Here is a 27,129-nt window from a genome sequence, read left to right as displayed (position 1 = left end):
AAAGATAACTATGTTCTGATATATAATGACCAGGAGATAAATTGCTAGTTATTAACAGCAGCAGCAGCATATGTGGTTGTAGCCTATCATTACTGGGATGAAGTGTGGGATAAAATCGCTTTTAAGTATATAAAAGAAATAAATAACATTAGAATACTAACATTCAATACAAATGCCCATTTGCATCATGCGCCTCGGATAACCTGATTGAGTCGGTGGGTATTTTGCTCTGCTCTATGTGGTCTGATTTTCATGTTTGAGAGTTGGTGGTCCCACAGCATGAGGCCAGACACTTGTTTATAAGAAATATGTATTCTTTATTGCCTGCATAGGCCTGATGGAATAGAAAAGTTTTCAGTGGCCATTTGAAAGTTGAAATAGAAGATGCCTTCTGAATCTTGGTGGGAAGAGTATTTCACAATCCTGGACTGATGACCCTAAAAGCTTGGTTCCTTGTGAAATGAGCCTTGCCAACTCAGGAAACGGCCAATAATGCTCCAGCAGATTATTTCAGTGATGGAGCTGGAATATAAGGTTTCAGGCAGCCCTTGGAGTACCCTAGACTGAAGTTGTCTGGACCTTTGAAAATTAATACAAGGACCAGGAACCTGACAGTAGTAGATGAGCAGCCAGTTCAAATGCTTTAATAATGGGGTCACATGTTGTCGGTCAGATGTAACCAGAGGGGATCCAAATACCTTTATTAGTGCTGTTGGGGCGCTAATAATTTCTGTTACTTGCTTTTTCCCCTCCAGTGACTTTTTGGACCCCCCTCCACACACATACATTTCCCATTCACTTTTATCTACTATACATTCTGCTATACGGGGTGCAATCTGTTCTAGAAGAATGAGAAGCCCCTGCACTTGCACTTGCAGAACTTGATCTCAGTCAGAGCCACCCTTTACACAGCAGCTCCATATTTTAGGGTGGCTTTACCAAAAAGAAAAAGAGAGAACAAAAGATGATGCAGATTAATATAAATTTTACATATGCTAATTTATTTGTATATATTTAAATTTGAAGATAATTACTAAAATTTAAATAGAAATACAATACATTTCACCGTAGTGGGGAAGATGTGAGCAGGTTAGCTGTTCAGTCTGCTTCCCAGGTGCTAAAAGTTAAAGAGCAACTTAAAGGCTACAGCTTTCCCTTGTTATGGTTCTTTATCTTTTAACTGGGCTCAGACCACACTGCCATTCAGATATACTATGGTATGAATTTTTGTCTTTTTATATTGTAAACTGCCCTGTGTTTCTTGGATGAAGGATGGTATTGAAATACTACTACTGCTACTAATCTAGGACTGCCCTTAGTAATGTAGGACACAAGGCCCACCATATTTGCACCAGAAAGCACCGAGGGTTCTGGATCAGGGTGTGTATTTGGCAAAACATACCATGAGAGAAGATAAAGCAGAAATTAAAACACCTTAATAGAAGTTTTACATTTTATTTATTTTCATAATCATCACAGTAATAAACACTAAAGTAGCCAAATGCCACATAAGTAGCATAGACAAATATACCGTATTTTATTTTTCAACTACATGTTGGCAGGTATACACACAGTGCAGTTCACCTCGCAAACACATAAAAGTTTTGTTTTGTAAATATAGATATATAAGTATTGAGGGCAATGATGCACAGAAAGATAAAAATATATCCAAACACCTATACTTCAAATCTGTGAGCAACACCAGCGCTGTACATGGATGTTATCAAACCCATTGCAAAAAGCCAAACCACAAATTATTAATATATATATACTAGTTTGGGAGTGCTAAAGATGTTGTAGCCATTGCATATTCTTTGTGGTCACTGCCAGAATGACCAAACCAGATCAAATATTGAAAACTAACGCTAGCCTAAAAGCGTTGGTTCTCTACCCCTTTTTTTTCAACGCCAGTACTTATTTCCATTGAATTTAATTAGGGTTCTTCAAAATGTAAGTGCATATTCAGTACAAAGTCTACTAGATAAGTTTTAAAAGGGATCTGTTGTGTCTAAAGTGTGTATTGCATCCTGTTGGTTTGACAACACCCAGCCACACCCAAGTCTACCAAAGCTTCTTTCCTGCAAAGCATTTAATTAACTGGTGTAATTAGAAGCACATCTGTGATGCTAATCATATAGTCGTATAGCTAACCATACAGCTCCATATATGGGAGCTTGTTATGGTGGCTTGAGGTGTACTATGGATAGAAGCTTAGAGAAAATAGCTTGAACAAGGAGCAAGGGAGAGGGGTGTCTATATACAAAACAGCTCCCCATGTTCTCAGGAAGGAAGAGAGTGCATGTGTGTAAGATCATTTTCCTGTATATATTGCTTGCTATTTTTGTTTATATGGATTGGTGCACAAGTATGACCACCCTAGCCTGTTGTGAATATGGGTTAAGCAGATATATGCAGACTTTAGCACATACTATATAAATTTTACGATTGCTTGAGCACACTTCAGTTTGCAGCTCAACACATTTGTAACGTAGCTGCTAGTGCAAGTTGAACTGCATGTTGAAAGAATCAGACAATTATGTGCTACACATGTTGTTAATCCACACTGCGGCCACAACACACTTATTTTTGAGTAAATTTGCACAACTAAACGTATCACCCAGAACCATTTGAAAAATACCTATTGCTGGTAGCAAAAAGCTCAAGACCATTATAGAAAGCAGTGCCAAGAAATTATAGGACAGGAATTGTCTGTGGTATTATCAGCCTAAGGGAGAAAACCAGATAGTTCGCTGAAGAGTGTGTCATAGCATACAGCATTATTGACTTATGAGACTCTAAGGCCGAGTAGTCCAACTTTTCATTCCAAGTGGGCTGCAAGCGTGATTCAACATGGAGCCCATGGGCTGCACACTGCCTTGTCACGCATGTGCAGGGAGGGGGAGCCTGGCCAAAATCTGAGGCTCCCCCAGCCCTCACACTGCTTTCCCAAAGCTGGCTAAGTGAGGTGGACTTTGGGGAGGCACCATGAGGCTCTGAGAGGTACCTAGAGCCCTCCTAGCTCCTAGGCTTTGGGAAGGAGGCTGGGGGAGTCTTCATGCCTCTCTCCCCAAGCCTTGCTTAGCCAGCTTTGCAAGGGCAGCGCAAGGGCTGAGGCGGGTCATCAAATATTGCTGAGAGCCGCCAAAAAAGGCCTCAAGGGTCACATGTGTTGGACTGCCCTGCTCTAAGGGAATAAAAGAAACAAGGTGCTGTCCCAGGAGCAGGGAGGAAGTGGTTCTGTCTTTCCCTGTGGCTCATCGTATGATGTTTAGAACAGTGGAGAGCCTGCTTGAATATATATCATTACTGTAATATTGTCTCTGGTGGTAAGTGTTAAAATTCCCTGTTCAGTGGATAATATTGAGTGATAATTGCTCTTCTTGGGAATCAAGCAGTCATGCCATTAGTGAGAATGACCCCAAAGGGAGTATGACAGGACACGGATATTCATTTTTTTTAGAGAAAATGGAAGGGGCTGCCATAGCAACATTGTTTCCCACAGTGTATTTTTATATACAGTACACTCATTCTCTCTTTCTCTCATTTCTCAATCTGGTTTTATACTATAAAACAATAACCATGCTGAAGAATCAGTCCAGAACTCAATGTTTTTAGATTATTTGGTGAGTTTGCTGCTTACAAGATAAAGGTAAATACACCTGAAATTCTAGTAATATATATATTGTAGAATACCTTGGAGATACAAAGGCAACAAGTATCTGGGCATTAAGATGATGATATTTAAACCAAGAATGAAATGTTTTTTTCCAAAATTATCTCATAACCAGCCTTAAGGAGTGATGAAAATTATTATGCCAAAATGTTGGTAACTATTTAGAGGTCTGTCCATGTCTACTGATAATATCTTTTTGCCAGGAGTTATGGGCTAATAAAAGGCTCACAGATACAGTTTAAAACAATCACAACTGAGAAAATTATGCAACAAAATTTGAAGAAAATAAACTAAAATATTAATGCTGAACAAGTAGACATTAAAATTCTTATGTATGCTACACTGTGGTTCTAGATAATTTGTTTAAAATCTGGAAATCCAGTTACTTATGCTACTATGAAAAGCTGAGTATTATATAGATTTAAATTGTGCTCCACCTTCTTACTGTTGACATCAATATTTCATAATGAGAAATTAAGAACAACATTTTCTGAGATACTGAAATTTGGAAAATATCTAATAATACAAGCAACAATAGTTCCATCATATCACCTTCAGTACCCTTGAAAAAAATATATTCTCTTCAATTTATGTGAGCATTTGGATGAACTTATTTAATTGTAAATAAGCTCTGGTTTGAACCCAATCATGTTCAATTATTAATCATTCTCTATTTAAAAATAATTCTAAAAATCTGATTCTCACAGCCTCTCATTGCAGCTAAATACAATTAGTTCAAAAGTTATAAAAAATGTCTTTTTCAGTCTCACAAGAGGCAATTCATTTCAATAATCCATTCATAACAAAAAAGATGTAAAAGAAATATTTTCCTATTTAGATGACCATAAAGAGGACATCATTTTTAAGAGTGGACTCAGATGTGCTTTTAGAAGTCCACTGTCCACACTCTTGGCATGGTGAGTGAATGCCTGAAGTTGCCCTAGACTCCTTCCTTCATTTAGCTACAAGCTAGCTACAGTCTAGCAAGGTGGGGTTATCAGTATTGCCGACTCTCCTTTCAACCACAAAGCCTTATTCTCTGAAGCCAGCAGTGCATTCTCTTCAGGCCTCAGAAGTGCTGAAATGAGAAGCATAAACCAGTGTGACAAAAGAGTTGGCTCTGTTTTGGTTTTTTGCCAAGCTCAATCTCATTATAGCAAATACATATGCACATAGCGCTAACTTGGGGGCTGGATGTGCTCATGCAGTCGTTCAACCCCACACTCCATAAGCACCAGGGGCTGCATGCAACCCATGCTGCTTCCCAGCCTGCCCACTCTCCTGACAGGGATGACTATAAGACCAGCCTGGGCTGTGCCACCTGTATGGCCAGCACAGGATATCCTGGAGGAAAAAGGTACCTGCCTTTTCCAGGGACACTTCCCAGGCTTCCAGCTGTGTCCTACAGCTCTGAACCAGGAGCGCAGGTGGCTGCCATGAGGATGTGCCCTAGAAAATAACTGTTTAGCAAGCAAGGCACCTCATAACTGTGTGTAAAATATATTTCCTTACCTAAAACCTCTGATTTCATAGATCCTATATATATTATTTATCAAACTCCTAATCAGCACTTAAATTGGGGAAAGGGGGCACAAATGCACTTGGGGCAACTGAAAGCCTAATTTATTATATTCTTGGTGTAAAGGAGCCTATTTCATCACCTTTGTAATACTATACCTCTTTGGGGGGGGGGGGAATTCCAGAAATAAACCTCCCATGGTACAGTTAACACACATGCCCAGGAGCAATATGGTCCCCATCAACATTAAAAATGCTGAATGGTATACCATTGTCTCATTTTCTCTTTCTTTCTCCCTTTCTTGGAAACTTCCCTGACTAAAATGCAGGAGTGTGTCCTAAGCACTTATTGAAAGCAGGATATCCCAGTGCAAACCCACCAAATGAAGCAGAAAATATACACATTGCCTGTATGATAGGCTTTGGTAATCAGAACCAATGTTTTAAACCATATTCAGTCTGATTGGTGTTAAAAAAAACCTTTAAAAATATTCATATCTTCACTCACATCTAGGGGTGAGTTTAATAATGTGACAGTTTCACCGTTTAGTTCTCTACTTACAGCAGCTTTTCCGTGCTGCACTAAACATACTTTGGATAGCACATGGTAAACTACCATGAAACCCTCAAATTATATGCCATCCCTAGTCAGGATCCATTTCCTCCACACATTCACTATGCCACTGATTTGACTGGATATTGTCACACTAAATATATCTGTGCAGCTTTAGAGTTCAATACTCACTTCTCTTCGTGTGCAGAGGCATTACTGACAAAAGGAATTTCTACCCTGTCTGTCTTCCCCAAGATCAAGTGATACTTTTCAAGGTTTATCACACACTAGAATTAGAGGAAATATAAGAAAACAAATTAGACAACAGGTTAAGATCACCACAGTAAAAGAAAATAGGGGATACCAAAAGTAGGGAGGGGAACAGAGTTTTACCTTCAAAGATTTCAGTGTCTGTAACCCCAGGGAGAAGTTTTTATCATTATCTTCTGGAAAGGGAGATAAACATGTTCAGAGAGAGATAAAATGCTATGATGAATCAATCTAACACATACACAAGCTCATATTACCATGAGATGTGTTAGGACCCTTAGTGCGGTGAAGGGGTTCCTGCCAACTCAATTTGTCTAAAGCAGCTGGAGAAGAACCTGCTCTTCCCTCAACTTTACCCTTCTTAATAGTTTAGCCACTATGTAAATCTAATCCTTTGCTTGTTCTGTGAAACCAAGTATTAATCAATAGTGCTGAAGGATGTATTAATTTCTTTTCTTTTCTGAATTTTCTTTTTATGCAAGTAACTGTTCTTTCTGTGACCTGTTCCTTATATCTAAGTCACTGAATTGATTCCTCTGTAGAACAGTGATAAGAAATCATTGCCGATGGAAAAAAAATTCTTAGTGATCTCAGGGTAGTTTCTTTTGAGCCAAATTTAGAATTGTAAAGGCTGTCATTTATACATGAGAGGTGCCAGTACTGATATTTCTAATACAGTTATATAGTACTCTGAGTTTGTAACCCTGCCGCTTAATCCCAGAACTTTGTAGTCTGAGAGGTGCTTAATAACTTTAATACTTTCACTTGTTCTAAGAGAACATGATTCTGCATGCCCAAATTAAGCTAGGAAAAATGATGTACTAACTATAATCCCTTTCTTGGTCAGTCCCCAAAGCATTCCTGTCCAAAGCACAAGCTTAAATTCACACAGAAATGTATGAAACTGAAATTATAAAGTAGCTGGCTGGAGACAGCTGAAAGATAGTTTTAAAGGGCAATTGGAAAAAGGAATTTCAACTTCTGGTATATGTACTTATCCCACTTTTATCTCTGGTAAATGGGTTTTGCAGGACTTCATATTGTTTCAGAAACCTACAAACTGTTTTTGACCAGAGGCAACAGTGAGGCTAAATAGAGTTTTCTCAACTAGAGAAAAGGATTCTTGGATCCTTTTAAACTTGAGAAAGTTGGGATTTAAGCTGTGTTCTCGTACATTCCAAGCATGTGTTCCGTTACTGAGGATGGATCCTTCCACTGTGAGTCACTTTAATCCAATAGGGTTGGGCCCAGAGTGAGTTAGTTGCACTTAGAGGATTGGAATTAATGTTAGTTAGTTCTCATTGAAATCAGTGGCAAGTAAGGCTTTTGCGTTTTCCTTTTACAAAGAGTTTATATCCTACCATTCCACTGAGGATCTCAGGAAAGCAAACATGGTTCTTTATCCCATTTTATCCTCACAAGAACCCTGTTACGTTGCAAGGCAGTGATTGACCCTAAGCCATCCAGTTAACTTCATGGCTGAGTGGGTATTTGAACCTGTCTTCCCAGTCCTAGTCCAACATGCTTAACAGCTCTAATGGGAGTTGTAGTCCAAAACAGTTGGAGGGCACCAGATTGGCTAAGACTGTTTTAGCCCACCTTCCCTAACCTAATGTCCTTCAGATGCTTCTAGACTGCAGCTTCCATCTGCCCTAACCTGAAGAGCCAGTAGTCATGGTGAAAGATACTCTAACAAGTATGCCACACTAACTCCCCTAAGCTCGATTAATTTAGTCTGGATCCAACCAAATAGATTTTTTTTAAAAAAGGAAACTGACAGTGAATTGAGAGAGGTTTGGCTTTTCAGGGTACAACCACAACATATTTTTGTAATCTCAATCCAACAGATTTTAGAAACAAGTCAAAAGCCTCCCAAACCTGTTTACCAAATAAACTTACAAATTGCACCATAATGTACAAAAATAGGTTTGACAAGTACTATACTTGTATGGCATCTAACCTGCCTGAACACTCACCTGCCACAATTGCTGAACAGTCCACGTGAATAGTCCCCATGGTAAGAACCAGGTGTTCTATGTGGCCAATCACTTTCATACTGTGTAGCAATGAAATCTTCTCACCTTCGGACTTATAGGGTTTCATGTGCTCCTTTAATCTGCACAAGGAAAAAGTCACTGGGTTTACATCAGGAGTTTGTTCATTTTAGGATGCCAGTACTTGTGTTGTGTTGTATCCTGGAACTGAGCATAGTCATTCCTATTCTGTAATTAGTATCTGATACAGATAAATAATTATTTTTATACAGCTTTATATTATTTGCTGTTAACTATACACCTAGATACTTTACCTTTCTTTCAATCTTTAGTCCTGACACATCTTGTAATTTTTGTTCTCATTATTCATATTTTTTACCAAGAGTTTGATTTGTCTTTATTAATCTTAAATCCTGCTACCCCCCCCCCCCGTTTTTTAACTCTTGTAAGACTTTCGGGATTGACTCTGTTTGTTCTTCTACAGATATCACTACATTGTCTGCAAATGCTTTTAATTTATATTGTCTCAGTCCCACTCTTATACTTTTAATTTCTTGGTTACATCTTATTCTTTGTGCCAATATGTCTAAAATTCATATGAACAACAAGGGTGACAACGGGCACTTTTACAGAAAGAAGAAAGCACGGATGTTTTTGCTCAGTGGCAGATTGTGCTAGCCTGACTCGTGGGAAAAAGGAACAAATTAGTAAGACATTAAAACCTGGCAAGCCTTTTGTCTTTCGCTAATACACAATGTTCTACTGCTCTGTCAAGTAACATTTGAGGATTATTTGGATTCTTTTCATTTCTTACATAGCCCCTCTTTACGCTAAACCAAGTCCACGTCTGGGGAGTGCTCAAAAAGAGTCTAGCGATTTTTCTGATCTACCAGAACTACCATTCAGCTAAAAATGAGAATTCTTCCCTCTGTTTCTTAGACTTGTTTTTTCTTAGGGCATTTTCATCACCGTGCTTATTTCAGCAATTGGATGAGCTTGGATAGGATATCTAATCCCTTTGGATCAAACCCACTGGGGAGTTTAGTCTGTGCTGATTTCTTGCCCCATTACATAATAGACAAGGTCGGGATGGTGCGTTCTGGACACCCACTTTCCTGCAGCACCTCTAGAGGTGTCATTGAATAATAAATCTCTTCCAGGGCTGCATCCCATGCTTTCAGGCATGCTCTTACAGCATCCAAACAGGGTTATGGGCAACCACCATGTTTGGACCTTCCTAGGATGACCAGAGCAGAGTTTCTATAGGGAAAAGAAAAGCTGAGCATGATGGAATTAGGCAGGCAATTAGATGAGACAGAGAGAGCTGGGGGAAATGTATACATCTCAGGGATCTTTTAAAATTAGATGTTACATTTAAAATGTTGGTTATATAAACATTTAGTTATTTATTTTTTAAAGGGTTTTTTTAAAAAAAATATGCTTCTGATATCACAACATACTATTGGCTGGGCTCTTACAGAATCCTTCCTTTTCATTTTCTTTCAGTGGGGCCTACACAGGAGACAGTGTCTCAGTGGATTTGTGACATTCCATAGGGTCAAACCAAGTACTTCTGAGGGAACTCACAATTCCACAATGCTTGCTATTCTTTCCTCCTCACCCTTAGCTTTGTCCTAACAGTGTGCCTGTACTGGACTGACAGTTTTTTGTTTTTTTAAAAACAGTCTGTCCAACAGCTATAATTCCTTTCATTTTCCATGAGAACCTACTTTCATTTGTGCCTCTTTGTGGTATTTTTCTACTGCACTGCTTTGCAATATGAGTCATCAGTGACTGATTTATGACCTATGCAGAGATGAGTCAATGCTAAAGGCACTTTGATACGGTTACTTTGAAGAACCCATTCTCCTATCTATTAAATGAGCTAGATGGATCAGAGCAAAAGACGAGAAAAATGCTCTATCCATTTCCTCAACTTTTTCTTCCTTTGATCTTCCAACAAGTTAAATATAGTACAGTGTATGACCAGTTCCGATAGCTAAAACGCCCAGTCCTTTATATAATTTGCCATCGTTAAATATTCTGATTAACATGTTAATAATTTCTAGAGCCCTTTTCTGCAAAGTACATTCCAGTTACTTAATGTGTATTTTGTGCTTGATAATTAAATTGTCTCCCACCCTCCATGCAAAGAATTCAGAACAGCAATCCTGTTACTTGGCAGGCAGTCTCTAAGATAACTAGTTTGGGCCCGACCTTCTATACTTCAGATTATTAAGATCTGCTTATAGGAGATATGAATGCTTCTATGACATGGGCATTGATCACAATGCACTCGTGCCTGCCTTTTAGTTAAACAAGTCAGTGTATGAACCCATGTTAATTTTTATTGCCTTGTCAAGGAAGATCTCATTTGGTTAGCTAAAGTTTAAACATTTATCAGTGTGTTGGCATGGAAGCATGGTCTGTGCTGCCCTGGTTGGTAGACAGTACTTCTGGCTGAGATACATGGCCAGAGAACAGATCACCATATGGCGAGTACTACATTCAATGTTCCCTCTCCTTCTGTCCCTCCTCCCCAAGAAATATAGGCTCCAGTTTTCCTGGCACAAGTTAAGATTGCACAGCCTGAGCCCACAAGGTTTTAAGATAATTTCAAAAATTAGAGCAGACAGGGGTTCATCTCTCCCCACTGTGTCACAACAACTGAATATAAAAACTCTTCTGACAAAGGCCCACATTCATGTGCTGGGTTGTGGCAAGGCTTACACACTCCTTATATGCTCAGAGGCACTTCTTTCATTTGTATTTCACATGTTTCAAGATAGGGCACTGATACTGAAAATGGCTCAGCTTAAGCGCAAGGGTTGAATAGAGGTGCAACTATATGCAAATTAAGACTCAGTTAGTAGGAAGAGTGCATGACCTTCCGAGAATTCATCATGTACCAATAACAAACTAATAATCTGCATACAGCTCTTTATTTAGCCAAAATAGCACCATCCACACACAAGGGAGGCATCAGCAAGCTTGAAATAACTCCCAACATTTGCAAAAATACAGAAAAAGAAACAAGAGAAAAGCCTAAGGGAGGGCCCAATGCTCAGGGGCCATAGGGTGTTGTGTTTGTTTTGATGGGAAGCAGAACAAGGGAGGTGGGGGATAAAATTGAGTATCTTGCCCCAAACCCTGAACAACAGTACTCCACACTGCAACACACTACTTTGCTCAGGTTTTTTTAAGGAAAAAATTCACCAAAAGGTATGACATTATTTCAAGAGAGGAGGAGGCCTTGGAAGTCTTTCTTAAATGACTAGGGTGGTCCCACCTCTGACTGGTGCACTGGAAGAGGACTTGAATTTGAAGGATGTTAAGATTAACAGTAAAACAGAATAAACCTTTTATCAGTTCAATCAACATCATGCTATGCAGCCAAAGGCTGTAACAATCAGAAAAAATAGACAATATCATATCCAAAAAGGAGGAATACAAGCTCACAGCTATAAATAATTAGCAAAGGCATCTATCATCACCTTTGCAATTAGCAACATGGATTTTAGCTGCTGACATACCAAACAATGCATCTGAGTGGATTGCCAGCTGGCCGAGAAAAAGAGAAAAAGAAATGGGCCTGACCTGCTCTTGTCTCTTTCATAGCATCTTGAAAAGCAGGAATTAGCAAGTTTTTCACAAGATGGAAACACACATCATCATCTGCTAATTCGCTGCAGATCAAATCAATACAAGCTGTGAGCTTGTATTCCTCCTTTTAAGGTTAAGGCACCTTAGCAGGGGCCAGATCAAAAGCAGGCAACTCGGCCTCCTAGCAATTGGTTTTAGAGTGGCCAGGCAGGTGATATAGAGGGCAGATCTCCTGCACTTTTAATAGTTGTATAGAAGAGGGAATTTCTGCAGATACAGCTTATAATCTCATTTGCATCTGACTGCATTAGTGAAGCAGATCTGGCACTCCCACTGGTGGATTTGCAATTCACTGACCTGCTCCCTTCCCCTGTCCATCTTGGTGTGCAGCAGTGAGGTCAGGTGAACACTGTCACATGCTTTTAACTAACAGTCTAGAAAACAAACTCCTTACCCTAGTCGCTCGAGACATGCAGATGATATGATATTGCTCTGACATCCAGTATCAACCACAACTTCCAGTTCCTTCCCAGCGCACTGTAGGGGCAAAACAGAGTATTTGAAAGAATCAAATGACAGCTTCAATTTTTATTTGTGCTATAGTGTAGAATTCTGGAAACAAACACCATCCCCCCATTGTGATCTATCTGTGGAACCCTTTTTTTGTATCACCAGTGGAGGGCTGATTTCTCAGTTACTAATTCTACTCTTGAAGAAATTCATTCTCCAGCTTTACATGTGAACACTCATTCAAGTTCAGTATTCCATCAGCCAGGATATGCTTTTCATAATCTCATCAATTTTATCTGCCTATCTTACGTATGGCTTGGTTCACACTGTGCATTTTTTCCTCCACATGATGGCTCCAGGCATGTATTCATCCAGCAAACATGAAATGTAACCTCACCACACACTGTGGGGACAGATGCAGCTACTAAGAATGATCCCCCATGGTCACAATGGATTCTTAAAAATGCTGCTGTGAGCACAGATATTGCCGCCACATAAAGCTTTGGCTGTATTTGGGTTCAGCCACATAGGGAATTGGGTGCAGCATTCTCACTGTAGTGGAAGACTGGCTGAAATATCAAATGTAGGCCCATGTAGCATACCTGGCAACACACCAGGATGAGGTCTTCTTGCTCTGTTTTCTTTGGGACATCCAGTTTCATTTGATTCAGTTTATTTGTCTGGAGTGAGAGTTCGTTCTTCTGAGAGCAGCTGCCCCGGTTGTGGCGCAACCTGGACATGTTTGTCTCCATCAACCGTCTCTGGAGGATGTTGTGTGGTTGCTTAAAAAAAGAAAAAGAAAATTAGGGTAGGGGGAAATATAGGTTGATTGAAACCAAACAGTTGAATAATGCTGTCCTTTAAATACATGCATTATTTATGCAACTCAAGAAAAAAATATTTTGGCAGCATTAAATATGTATGTTTGTATCTAAACACACACATACAGAGTGACAAAGTATGTGGCCCTTTGTTGTTGAAAAGTCAAAGAACAGGACTCAGCCTAAAATCTGTTTGATAACCAGCCTCCTATAACCAACAAGGTTAAGTCTAATTAATGCATGAAGGGGTTAAGACCATAGAGTTAGCTGTCCTGGCAGGTGTAGCTCAGCTTGGGAGAAAGTAGGTAATCAAGACTTTGTTCCCCTTAGTCTATCTGAGAAGCTCAGCATGTGAAGAGTCTAAACTCATTACTTCAGTTTAGCTGAATGGCTCTTAAAAGCAACTCTTGAGTTCCCCTATCAATAATTTAGGAACTTGAACCACTGTAACTAACTATATGGAAAAGCACATGAACCAGACCTTCGAAGAGTTTGTAAGTAACCTAATTTTTAACTTATCAAACATGTGGTATTTTCCTATATTGGGGAAGAGGAGCATTTTGCAACTCACATGAACATATTTTAAAGGTCTAATTGCCTATATTTCCACGCTTTACTTTGCTACATATTTTGTGTTTTTAAAACTCTGCTTGGGTTCTCTCACTGAAGAGTACTTTCCCCAAACCTGAATCTTGCCATCTAGGGAATTCTCCTTTTATACCTATTTTTTTTTCTTGCAGTCAACAAAGTCCTCATCCCAAAGGTTCTGCATGGAGAAAATGGCAGGCTGAAATTTATAAAGGAGTGGATAATTTCTGTTGTCATTCAGTATTTACAAATGGTGGTTCAAAGATATTTCAGGACATTTTGACATATTTAGTTGCTTGGATGAGGAAAACAATTTCACATACAGGGGACAGGAGTGCAATTTGGGAAAAAAGCATTATCACTCATTTTCTAAATGAGAGTATATTTATCTCTAAAGAGCGAAGCAGCATGTAAAATTTAGTAAGTGGCATAAATATGTTGCTATTATTTTAATGTGTGCACAAACATGGTAGGCTAATGTCAGAGATATTGGGGGAATAATTTTTGAGAATGTGGTTTTGTGATGCCCATTCACTGTTTTCTCTGAATTAGAACAGCTCCAATCACAGGTATATCTGGGATTTTATGTGGAAAATTTAAAAAGTTCAGTTGAGTTCTGTGGACTTCCTGGGCAGATTTTTCATTTTGCCTTTGGCTCTGGGATGCTGAAGATATTTTGCTCAGTTCTGAAGGCATGCAGACACTCGCAGCCTTGAAGCTTCTGAGTAAATATGTATTAGGTTGAACTGCATTTATTATTAGGGATGTCACATGCCTTTAACAACTTCATGACATTCAAATTCCAATTGTGTTGCTTTCCAACTGCTGCATTTCCATACCGGAAAAAGCCATAGCCATTAAAGACATAGAGCTTCCCTGAACAAAAGTGAGGCTGCTCTAATTGTAATACTGTATATCCTACATAAGTAGTCTTATAGTACTGGAACAGGGACTATGAGTGCAAAAGCCAGACCAGGATGAAGATATACTATAAAGAATCAGGGGGTCTAGTATTTCCATTTTCTGCTTGGTAGTACATGACAGGATGAACATTCTCTCAACCTTGGGACTCCCCATTTCTTGGGACTTGGAATGCAATGCAATGGTTGCAATAATTCTAAATAAAGACTAAATGCAAAGTCCAGACAATGTTTATTTGATTTGGCCAAATAAATTACTATTGAGCAATTATTACTCTTAGTGCCAAGACTTTGTAGCTGTGGGCTTTCCCCAATCCCTTCCTTCTTCCTTGGACTCTCTTTTCATCCTCCTCCCTCTTTCCTTCTTTAGGATGAAGTTCCTCATTCTATCCACTTCTACTCTCTCTTTCTTCCATCTTCACTGTTGATTGTGTTATTTTGTCTTAAACTCTTATAGTAAATCAACCCATGTCAATCCAGTGGCTTTTAATGTTTATTTGTTGAGTTTTACTATACAGAACTCTCTAGCATTACAAACTTGATTTATTTTTAATCTCATGCATGACACCATTGTACAGTTTACCATAAATTCTGAGGGATTCTGAAACAGGTTGGCTGTCACAACATTCAGACAGTGTCATCACCATGGAAATAAGAGAAGGTTGGAAATACTGTTGATACTCTTTCCTTCAAAATACTCTGCTATATACCAAGGGTAGGATGATGAATATTATTGGAAAAACAAAGCAGCAGCACTCGCAATCATCCAAATAATCTCACATATTTGTGCAGATCAAGTCTAGCCATGTTTACTTGGAAATAAGTTCCGCTTTGTTCAGTGGTGCTTAATCTCAAGTAAGTGCACATAGGATTGCAGCCATAAGCTTCTCAGATGCGAAGTAGTGATTCCAAAGTTGTATTCATTACATTTATATGAAAAACAGAATACTTAATGGGATCCAATTATATGTGCCTGTAGCAGTGGGCTGCTGAACATACAGTTCCTGAAACTGCAGCACCACATTGTCTGATATGATGGCAGTGAAGATTTAAAAACCCAACCAACTAACCCCCCACTCCCAGAAGAACTTTTTGTTTTCATATAACTTTTTTTGTCGTCATAAACCATTTTTTTAGTAGTTTGAATTTTGGCTGGGGGGGTGAGAGAAAGAGAGACATGCACCTTTAATAGATGCATATAAGAGCAAATACAGCTTGTATGACAGCTTGCAGCTGTTGAAATTCAGTCTTCTATGCAACTGTTAAAGGTGCAGGAGCTTCCTTTCCGCTGTTTCACCTGACTACCCACATCAATGCACTTTCTTCCTGCCCCACCCCCCCCACCCCGCCTCATAGCACTGGAAGGGACTTTTGGGAATACTGTATTGAGCTGCTTCATCATTTGGTAAACACCCTCCATATAAGAACCAATTTTATGCAGTTTTAAGATCAGCCCATTGAACAATTTTCACATCCCTCATGTGGAAGAATGTGTTGTTAAGCAGATTTGGGTGGTTTGAACCAGAATCAGCCTCATGAATGTTGCAGTGCATGTTCTAATTGACTGCAACTCACCACCTCCTGAAAGTAGAATGAACTAAGGGGGTGTTGTGAATCATAAGATGGAACAAGGGAATATTCACCAGGCTCTTTTGACACTGAAAAACACACATCAATAATCATTGTGAGAATCATAGAGAGTACTCTTTTAAATTCAACGAGCTTTTTTTTCTTCCCTCTATCCTGCTTTCTGTCCTTTCTTCACAAAGTAGAAGTGTTTAAATATCATGACGCTGACTTTTTATATATAAAAAACACACATTCCTATTTAATGCCCCTGCCCTTTCTGTAATCTGTGACATAGCACTGTTTTGAAGCCTTTGAATATTAACACCTGGGGTAGGGTTGTGGGTGTGAGCATGCCATGCTTATTACATCACAAGGGAAACAATTGAGAAAGAAATGACCCAAGCGATCACATAAAGAACGTTAGCCGCTACATCATAAAGCAGTAAATTATACTTAAAGGGGTAAGCCAACATAACGACAGAGAGTGATAATAAAACAAACTTACTCTCTGAGCACTGTATGGAACAATACTAAAAAGCACACTGGAGTCTCTCTCACATCTCACGTCAGTTAAAGATGTTAATAGAAAGGAAAATTCGGAAGTGGAATCAAACATATGCCCCAGAATCAAGGCAGCCTTCGCATTCACATAAAACACCAATTGAAGCCTCAGGTCTGAATACAATACATACTCTCTCCAATTTAAGGAAAACTGTATTTCTGTGAAGTAACTAACCATTTCCATAATGACCGCTCCCCACTTAAAACGGGGGGTGCCCTTTGCGGGGACGCGTGCAGCCCTGGATCTGGAGAGGCCCCATCAGCATAGGCTTTGCCTTCCCTCAGGTGGGATACCTGGAGGTCCCCGCCTACCCCAGTGAGTTGTCCAATCCCACCTGGGGGAAGCGTTGCCAGGGAAACCAGGCCAGGTAGGGGGAGGGATTACCTGCCCACACAATAGAGGGTGGATCTTAATTGGTAATCCTCACTTGGCTCCAGAGCTTCTCCCACCCTACCCACCCTCAGTTAATGTCTTCTTTTGCAGGTTAACTTTTCTTCATAGGTTTTGCAGGTTAACCTGTCTCCACAGGTATGCGGGCGCTGCTACGATAAGGTCGCTGTTAAAGGGCCGGAAAGGAATTTCCCTGCATTGGCAGGTTTCGCCTTTCCCGTAGCAAAACGTCACAACTTTGGCGGTATCAGGCCTTGGGCGGAATCCTTTAGTCCATCTTCCTCTTTGCGGCGGCGATACCAGGGTTCCCCATTAAAGGGGTTTTGAAGGGAGGCTTTGGCCGTACGCCGAAAGGTCGTCATTGCTCTCCCCTGCGGCGGCGTAACGGGGGCGGCTATCTCTGCTTGAACATATGTTCTCCAGAGCCGGCCCATCCCCCCCCCCACACACTGGATAACCCTGATGCTCCCTAGGTCCCCGGCTGGGGACTAGGGAGGGAGAACGCCCAATGCCTGAGCCAAGGTCTACCCACATTTGAAATTTAATAAAGTTGTGGCCAATTTAATCCCATAGCACGTTGTCTAGAGTCGTTATTCCACATGACGGGGGGACCACTCGGGATCTGGGGACTCCACCTGTCCACGCAATGGAACCCTCAGGATCCTTGTCAGATTTGAAGTTCTTTGGAGGAAACCATGACAGTTAAGCTACTATGATAAGTTTATAGGATGGCTGTGCCTGCTGTGGTTCTCTCTTCATCTGCTATTCCTAAATTTCCCATGGACCCTCCTGGTTCAAGCTATATTATCTAGCAAGATTCATTTTGTGTCTGCATCTAACATAAATATTCCACAAAGCATTCCCAGCACCAGCTTCTTTTTCTTTGCAATCCACTTCTGTGAGAACCACTGGTATCTTGCAGTTACTCTTGACAGAACTAGACTGCACAGGCCTTAAGGCAAGATTGGGGAATTCTTTTGTGTTTCTGCAGGCATCAACAAACTAAGCACTCAGCAAATATACATTAGACGATGAAAGGACAGAGGGCAAAGCTATAAATAATATCATTACTCCCTAGTTGTACAATAGGAACACACTATATCTATTTCAAACAACCACCTCTGCTGAGCTGGTGAAAGAGACTGGCCCATGCCTTGCTGGCTGGGGGTGATGGGAGTTGGAGTCCAACATTTGGATAGTCACATGTTCCCCATTCCTATTCTCCTTCTCATTGTCCTTTGCAGAGATAGCTCAGAAATATTTCCAGTGGCTTTTACAGAAAACCTTTTACACAGCTCTGCTTATAGTTCTTTGGACCTGAAGGGGAATCATAGATACATAAGGTGGTAAAATACACATTTTTCACTAATGCTTGCCTCTTTATGCATGACTTCCCCAATACACCTATTTTTGGTGACATATTTTTGAGTGGATAACTACATTGCAGCATTCGGAGAAGTGTGAATTTCAAAGAAAAGCTTTGTCCTAGTTTTGCATATTGTTTTGAGAAGTGTGAATTAGGTAGGTTTGCACTAAAATGTGAAGTGACCCCTGTTTCTTCCCCATCCTAAGCCCATGCATACACTTTTTTCACAACAATGGGCATTTTCCTAATTATATAACTTATTCCTGAGTACTTTAGTGTAGGTTGGTAAGATGCAAAAGAGGACAATGTTCCTGGACCCTTAAAGGTTGTATGAGGAGTGACATTCAGTAGAGTAGCTTGTCATGCAACCATTAACTTTAGCATGACCTAGAAATAGATAGCAGAAGTATATAGGTAGAGAGCTGGAGCCTTGCAAATGAAATAAACTTCAGGGGGGAAATGCTGAAAAAGCCATGGAAGTAAAATGCAAGAAGCCAATATATACTGTATATATTAGATTATGAGTCATGATAGACAAGTAACATATTTTAGTTAACTAGCAATCAGCACAATGAACAGGCAGTAATTGCTAAAAATCAGTATGTGTAATGTAACATTTAAAGCAATATTTCATACTGTCTTGCATATCTGCACTATCTTGTTTGACCTTTTAGTTATTCTAGACATAACCCATCTTTCCAGAAAGTTCAATGCTGCTAACACACACAAATAACTGTCTCTCTAGAGGAAATACAATTAGAAAATATGAGCAAGATACAAAAAAATGCAAACAAGAAGAAACTGGGCAGTGAAAACCAGAAAGATATAAGAACCGCAGTAAAAAATCATCTAACAGAGGCTTCCTGAAAAGGAAGATTTGCACTTTGGAAAAGCTTAGAACTCCCTTTATCTGAATCTTCAGATTATCTGAATCTCCAGATTATATATGTATACATATGTTGCACATACAACATGTTAATAACAGCAAATCTAAAACAGCAATACCATTTATCAAGATGTGTGATGTTTTAAATAAAAAGGGAATATCATGCATTAGTTTATGCATTCTGAATGTTCTGCAGGAATGGACTATAAGAATGGAGAAGGTTGGACAGTAAAGGAAGTGGATAAAATAATCTGGCGAGGAAACACAGTCCATCAGCGGGTTGTTTCCAAGGAAGTGATCTTTTTCCCTGGCAAAAACTAAGGGGTGAGACCATCTGTCTTTGCCTCAAATTTTTAGTTAAATTATACTTTGATATTTCTGCTAGCATCCCTCTACCACACAGCCAGAATTCATAAAACATGGAATTTATATGCAGAAAAGGCCTTCCCAAATGATCTTTACAACCCTGGATTTTATTTTTACCACTATGTTAACTAGCTTCAATCTAAACACTAGTTGTACAATATCCCCTTTGGGTGTTTTTCATGGAGAAAGGCTCAGGATATAATTTTTCTTTATTTTAGTGAGGGCTTTGATAAAATCCCCCGTGATATTCTTGTGCAGAAGCTGGTAAAATGTGGCTACAAGGAGTTAGGTGGATTTGTTGCTGGTTGACTGACAAAACGCAACAAATGCTCACAAACAGTTTTTGTCAGCCTGGGAAAAAGTGATAAGTGGGGTGCTGTAGGGTTGGGTCCTGTGCCCAGTGTTCGTTCAACATCTTTATAAATTACTTGGATGAAATCAAATTTGTAGATGACACTAAACTGGGAGGGGTAGCTAATGTCCAGTTCTGGGTATCACAATTTAAGTATATTGAGAACCTGGAATGTGTGCAAAAGAGGCTGACCAAGATGATAAAGGGTCTGGAAACCAAGCTACATGAGGATTGATGGAGGGAGCTGGGTTTGTTTAGCCTGAAGACGAAAAGACTGAGAGGTGATAGGATAGCCATCTTCAGATATCTGAAGGTCTGTCACATGGAAGATGGAGCAAGCTTGTTTTCAGCTGCTCCAGAGGGTAGGACCTGAACCAATGGATTCAAATACAATTAAACATTAGGAATAAATTTCTGGTGTAATAGTAAGGACTATTCAACACTGGATTGGATTACCTTGGAAGGTGGTGGACTCTCCTTCATTGGAGGATTTTAAGCAGAAGTTGGAGGGCCATCTGTTAGGGATTCTTTTGCTGTGATTCCTGTGTTGCAAGGGATTGGACCAGATTGCCCTTGGGGTCCCTTCCAAGTCTACAACTCTATGATTCTATGTGTACAAAGCGGGAGGCCACATGCGAGAATTGTTGAATGCATAGACTACAAATTCTTGGCTGCAGCTCCTTGCCTTGGGATCAAGCTGAATGATAGATAGGTGTGCTTCATTTTTCTCTTACATGGGGATAAGGGAATAGGCGTCAGGCAATAACTTCTCCCGAGTACCTCCTGTTAGGTCTCTGTGAGAACAAAGTGGGCCATGGTTATAGGTTCAGGTAAAAAATAGGGGGTATGGTCTCCTCACATTTTTCTGGTGCCCCCCCTGCCCTTCAGATTGCTACCAGTGGCTGTTGGGAATGACAACATAGGGACATGTGAAGCCTTATATTGAGCCAAACAATTGGCTCATCAAGATCAGTATTGTCAATACTGACTGGTGGTGATTCTCCAAGGTTTTTGACAGGAGATGGCAGTTATTGAACCTGGGCAATAACTTTTTGCATACAAGGCATGAGCTCTGCTTCACAATTGTGCTAAAACCCATTTGACCTGAGCATTATAGTGCTGTCCTAGAAACGCTGCCAATGTTGATAAGAAAGATGGAGAGGTCTGTCTGGTTAGTGGTATTGTGGCAGGGAAAGTCAGGTGAGTTTCTGCAATCGACTGGATGTTCCACTAACATGGAATTATTAGTTCAGGGGCCCAAACCTCTTTCTTGCTGGAAATCCCGCCTGCCTGGCTGCCATTGGCCTTTTAAGAGCTCATTCTGGAATGGAAACATGTTTCAGATTGCAGCCCTGTAACTGCCTTTTTCTTTTTAAAAAGTAACAAATGTAAGCATTTTTTTAAAAAGAAATACTGGTAGATTATAATGTCACATGTACTTTAGCCTTAAACATGTTTTCTCTCTTTTGTTTAATGTGCCTATTATTATTATTTATATGTGGTTTGGAGATGTGTGCAAGTAGGTAGCTCTGGGTGGGAGGAGAGAAAGCAAACACCACAGCTTCATTTATATAAAGGAAATAAACCTTCTGATACAGTAAATCACAATAAATGCTGTGACAAAACTGGGGGACATAATTTACATCAGGAGGCATAGATATGTGGCAAAAGTATCATTATTTGTGTACCTATAAATTGATTATTATATATTAAGAACCTGTGTTGAAGAATTGCAATATCGGATTTATATCAGTCAGAAACACTAATTCCAAAGATGTGTGCCGTTACAATTCTTTACAGCGGTTTTCTTTGTGCCAGTAGAGCTATATACCTGACTGTGCTGGATGTTGGCTGCAATCATAGAATCATATGCCTGGTTACTCCCATTTATTAAGAATGCAGTTTTGCATGAAAATAGAGGGTGCTGTGATGTTTAAACAATTTATCCCCAGTCCTGTCTCTGCTCTGCCCCTTCTCTGACCTCTTCTATAGTTAACAGTTTTGCATAACACTGCCACACTTTTATTTACTGAAGCCAACCGCTGCTAATGTAGCAGGTGGGTATTGCACTGTGTTAAATTGTGGCAGCATGCAGATTCCGCAGGTTGTGATGTGGTTCTTTGGTGGCAGCCATGTATTCCATCTTTCTCACTGGCAGTGAGTATGTTCTGTTACAAGAAAAGCAATTGCAACTTCTTGCTGGAAACTTCATTTTAATACTATATTGTCAGTAGCAAGAACAAATCACAACCTTTCTTTTTTTAATCATAACATAGCAAGTGTTACTTTTGAGACATACAAAGAGGTTGCATATTGATAAAAGCTGAATCCTACAAATGTGTATAAATGCCCTGAGCTAGCTGGCCATGTCGAACTGGAGCTTCCATTTCCTTGGCTTTGAACGCCTTCACTCGATCTTCTAGACTTGGAAAGGTGTTAAGATGGGGAGCAATTTTCCGAAATTGTGGCATGATCCACAGAGGATCTTTCTTTACTGGCATTTGATATTTCCTCAGCATGACAGCCCGTGTATCATATATCTTTCCTCGCCTTTTCTTATGCTTGTTTTCTTTAACATATACACAGTGTTTTCGATTCTCCTCCACCCATTGGTCCCCAAACTTATGTTGAAAGACATCTATGAAGGGGGTGGAAGGACGATAGGGCCTCCCATAGGTCATGGCATCGGGAAGACGAGGTGGATCCCTTGGGAACCTATCCCCATCAGCTCCTTTGCGGCGCACATCATGGTGTTGGCGATACAGGTAGTGTTCCTTTGCTGTGAAAAGACCAGCTTTTATTCCTCTATAGTTCATGACTATGTAGTCCTTTGGCTTCTCCTTCTTTTTGGTGACAGTGGGTGTCATTACCCGCCAGTTCCCTATTGCTTCAGGCATTCCTCCATCGGTCCCGCGTAGAGTTAATCCATACACAAAATCTGAACCAGGAATCTTTGCACACCTTCTGAGGGTCCTTCCTAGCTCTGGTTTTAGAATGAGGTGGTTCTGAAACATGGTGTCTCTCACCAGTCCAAGCCTGTCATTTTCTGTCCCTGGCTTGATATCATCCCTGGTCAGTGGTAGCAGTGGGGGTGGGCAAATGTCACTAACGCTGGCCCTCCTCTTCTGCTTATCAAGGTACCTTCTTACGAATGATTCCATTGCTGATCAATAAGTAGTAATCAAACACTTCATGCTCTCTCTCTCTCTCTCTCTCTCTCTCTCTCTCTTTCCAAACAAATATTTGATGTAGGCCTCTGTGGCCACTTGAGTGTAACCTGAAGCCTTGGGGTGACATCACAAACCATGCAAAATTTATTGTTGTGATTCACTGTGTCATCAAACCCTGATCTATTCATTCAGTAGATGTCAGTAAGTCACTCAATATGGTGTGTGTGTGTGTGTGTGTGTGTGTGGTTGGAGAGGAGGGAGGAGGGCATTTTCAAACGAAATGATGTTTGTTAAACAGGAGGATGGTTCTCTCTGGTGTTTGACTTCCGTTTTTAGGAAAGTTAACACTTAATTTCTAAAGCATAGGTGGCTAACACTTTTCAGGACAAGAACTACATTGACCCATTGCTAAGCTTCTGGGTACTTTTTATCAAAGTGGGCAAGTGTAAATGTGGGCATGGACAAAGCAAGTGGATGTGGCTAAAGTGTAAAAGTGGGCTCTATTAAATATTAAATTATTTAAACTCATTTATTATTCCTTATTAAATTCATGGAGCAATAAGCATTCCTCCCCTTTCAAACTGCCACATGCTCTCTAGTTTGTACTCTGTCTCTCTGCCTTCTGGCTCTGAACTCTCACGACTACACAGGTGAAGCACTCTGTGCTTTCTATAGTTTCATAACTTCAGCTGCTCTTAAAAATGACGGTGAGAAGCCAGCTCTGTTTGGAAGCCATCAGTGTACAGGAAGTGCTGCTCACAAAGATTGCAAAGTACTGCAGAAGGGCCCTCTATAAAGAAATTTGGGGGAATTGTTTGGTGACACAATGAAAACATTTTTAGGACTTGCACAACACAACCATCAGTTCAAGAAATATTGTATTCCAGGTCAACAGAAGTATAGTGTCCTAATCAAGAGAAGTAAAAGCACTGCTCTATTCTGCCTTGGTCAGACCGCATCTGGCATACTATGTTTATTTCTGGGCAAAACAATTTTAAAAAGATATTGACAAGCTGGGACATGTGCAGAGGATGGCGACCAATATTATCAAGGAACAGTTATGAGGAGTGGTTAAGGGAGGTGGGTATACTTAGGCTGGAAAAAAGAGACTAAGAGGAGATAGGATAAAGTAAAGGTAAAGGGACCCCTGACCATTAGGTCCAGTTGTGACCGACTCTGGGGTTGCGGTGCTCATCTCGCTTTATTGGCCGAGGGAGCCGGCATACAGCTTCCGGGTCATGTGGCCAGCATGACTAAGCTGCTTCTGGCAAACCAGAGCAGCACACGGAAACGCCGTTTACCTTCCCGCCAGAGCGGTACCTATTTATCTACTTGAACTTTGACGTGCTTTCAAACTGCTAGGTTGGCAGGAGCAGGGACCGAGCAATGGGAGCTCACCCCGTTGTGGGGATTCAAACCACCGACCTTCTGATCGGCAAGCCCTAGGCTCTGTGGTTTAACCCACAGGAGATAGGATAGCCATCTTCAAATATCTAAAGGGCTGCCACATGTTTTCTCTTGCTCTGGAGGGCAGGACCCGGACCAACAGATTCATGTTACAAGATAGGAGATTCCGGCTAAACATCAGGAAGAACCTTCTGACAGTAAGAGCTGTTCAACAGTGGTATGAACTCCCTTGGAAGGTGGTGGGCTCTCCTTCACTGGAGGTTTTAAGCAGAGGTTGGATGGCTACCTGTTGGCTGCTTTAGTTGAGATTCCTGCATTTCAGGGGCTGGGACTACATGATCCTTAGGGTCCCTTTCAATTCTATGATTCGGTGATCTGCAACCACCAAAATTTGGGAGGGGATCTCTGGAGGGGGCACAAAAATGTATTCTGGATGCTGGATACAGCTACAGGCCATTGGTTTACCACCCCTGCTCTAGAAAATGCTAAAGAAGTCTTTACACCACTAAGTTGTAATCTTTGTACAGGAGTTTTATGCAAAGCCATAGATACGGTATAGCATTAAATGCTCCATCCCTCTCCCTTTACTAGTTATATATTTCAAACACTATTGTTCACCTCTGAGTATATTGTGATTACTACAGGGTGATTTGATGTGTAGGGCTCTAGCAAGTGCATTGTAAGACTTCACTTCAATGGGGTTGTGTCAAATGGCTACTGGTCCAGCTCGGGGGGAATGGCATATCCTTGATGCAGTATTTACCCCAAATGATATGAGGAATGGACTGACAGTATATGGGGTGCAATTTTCTCCTCTGTGGTGGTCAGACTATACGTTGTGAAGGTTGGACTGGAGTGGGAATTCCAGAGTTTTAAGTTGGAGCAGAAATCATAGTTTTGACCAGTACTTGTTCTGAGGCTAAAGACTGGTATGGTTTTTAGAAACGCCTCCTATATATTAAGCAAAACACTGCCACTTTCCATTTTCACTGTTAAACATCTAATCCTAAATTCTGGTGACATAAAAACTATACAAGGTTAAAGTTTTTTTGTTTTTTAAAAAGAATCACATTATTCATCTTATCGTCAAATGTTGTGAGTAGACAACATATAGAACTCGGGCGGGAGGGGGGGGTAAAAATCAGAATGGACACAACTTCTTGCTCAAATAGATTTTCATCCTGTTTTGTGTCTCTGATGTATGCTTCTATTTTCAAAAGCTAGAAAGCTTTACAGATGTATGTTGTAGATCTCGAAGGAATGTAGCTTCCCCTTATGTGGGAGACAATAGACTTGACTGAGGGCCAAACAGATGAACATCATCAGGAACGCAGCCACAGTACTCCTCCCCTGCCCCCAAAAAAATATTCTATCAAGGTCATGAAGCTAAGGGAATAATTTTAAAAACCCTCTCCCCAACACAGCTTTTACTGCTTAGTACCATTCTGAAACTGCTATCAGTAAAAGACAAGACAGGCAATGCAGCAATAAGGCCCCAAAGCTGCAGTTCTGAACACAGTTCCCTGTAAGGAAGTTTCACTGAAATCAACTGGAACCATGTTGAAGTAGCAGGACTGGAATTTACCTTAATAAAGAGAAGTTAAAGTACAAACTCAGGAAGTCATCACCTGTGTTTGATCTCCAGTTTCCTTATTACAAAACTACGCCTAATCTGATCAACTCACCAACTGACCAATTCACATATCTAACATTTGTACAGAATGCATTGAATTGACTATATATCAATATGGCTGAATAAGGCCATCTTTTCTTTTCTTTTTAAAATCACAATGTAAAGGATGCTTGATTGCACTTTCCAGCATGGCTATATAAACGTTACGTCAGGGACAGGACTTTGGGATAGAAGTCCAGGGTCCTGCTCAACAGAATGAGCTGGAGTGGCTTATTACCACATTTTGAAGGATGCGTTTTAATTATACATTTCCATCTGAAAAACCAGCCATAAGACCATAAAGTCCAGAGTTCAGAATTACCTAGCTGCACTGCCAAATATAAACTATTTTTGATAACAAAAACAGAAAACATATCTCATGTAAAGCTCTTCCCCCCACCATTTCCTCAGTCTTTATCCTCCCTCTGCATCCCCAACAGCTTAATTAAAATGCTAATTTTCTATGGCTTCCAAAGGCAACAGAGATCATTATCTTCAAAACATTTTTAAAACACCACTAGAATCAACAGACCAAAATGTTTTAAATCCATCCTTTTAATCTTATGTTTTCTCGATACAGATTTTTACACACACACACACACACACACGTACACACACAAACAGCGTCTTACGGTGTCTTTCGAAGTCCCCAGCTTTTTCAGCCCATCTAATGGTAGCAGGTCAGCCGAGTCCTTGTGGTTAAACTGCACTGCCTGCTTCATTCTCCTCTGTTGTCGGAGAGATGCAGCTTCCCTCAGGTCCACATCCTTTCTGTCTGTTAGGAGCCCTGAGTAAAACATCTTTCCGATCTGCCTCCTCTTGTCTGCCTTTCTTTCTTTCCAAAGCTGCTGCCAAGCGTCTATATGGAAACAAATGCCCCGGCGATCTATTGTGGTGGACTTTATAACAGAATCCGCGTGACGTTTTTGAGAACAGCAG

The 27,129-nt window shown here is 40.4% G+C and overlaps 1 protein-coding gene, 1 long non-coding RNA gene and 1 pseudogene across 22 annotated transcripts in view; 1 reads left to right on the top strand and 2 right to left on the bottom strand.

Annotated features, from left to right (window-relative positions):
- Positions 1 to 27,129, top strand: part of LOC310838580 — a 51,579-nt gene that overhangs the window by 12,681 nt on the left and 11,769 nt on the right. For 2 of the 18 annotated variants that reach the window (XR_014561065.1, XR_014561066.1), the window contains exon 5: positions 11,213 to 11,386. The exons of 14 other annotated variants lie outside the window; for them this stretch is intronic. This is a non-coding gene — a long non-coding RNA (uncharacterized lncRNA). Of the gene's footprint in view, positions 1 to 11,212; positions 11,387 to 15,028; positions 15,112 to 18,215; positions 18,737 to 27,035 lie in introns of those variants that run through there. 2 more of the 18 variants (XR_014561064.1, XR_014561060.1) reach the window with 2 other exon arrangements.
- On the bottom strand, positions 1,442 to 27,041 carry NRIP3 (nuclear receptor interacting protein 3). 3 transcript variants are annotated; one of them, XM_083725844.1, is made up of 8 exons: positions 26,823 to 27,041; positions 12,724 to 12,903; positions 12,066 to 12,148; positions 7,991 to 8,130; positions 6,138 to 6,190; positions 5,937 to 6,031; positions 5,039 to 5,122; positions 1,442 to 4,751 (listed from the first exon to the last, which is right to left on the bottom strand). In XM_083725844.1, the coding sequence occupies exons 1-8, from the start codon at positions 26,988 to 26,990 to the stop codon at positions 4,736 to 4,738; spliced, it is 819 nt and encodes a 272-aa protein (XP_083581970.1). In that variant the 5' UTR covers positions 26,991 to 27,041; the 3' UTR covers positions 1,442 to 4,735. The 3 variants fall into 3 exon arrangements, with proteins under 3 accessions (XP_083581970.1, XP_083581971.1, XP_083581969.1); XM_083725845.1 differs by lacking the exon at positions 5,039 to 5,122; XM_083725843.1 differs by lacking the exon at positions 1,442 to 4,751 and having other exon boundaries at positions 4,771 to 5,122.
- On the bottom strand, positions 22,135 to 23,234 carry LOC310838476 (cilia- and flagella-associated protein 77 pseudogene; annotated as a pseudogene). Its single transcript has one exon. The product of its transcript is annotated as a cilia- and flagella-associated protein 77 pseudogene (transcript).

Source organism: Podarcis gaigeae (assembly GCF_964106915.1).
Source record: "Podarcis gaigeae genome assembly, chromosome: 1".
Taxonomy (NCBI): Eukaryota; Metazoa; Chordata; class Lepidosauria; order Squamata; family Lacertidae; genus Podarcis; species Podarcis gaigeae.
Note: the sequence above shows the minus strand (reverse complement) of the source record. Positions and strands in the feature narration are given on the sequence as shown.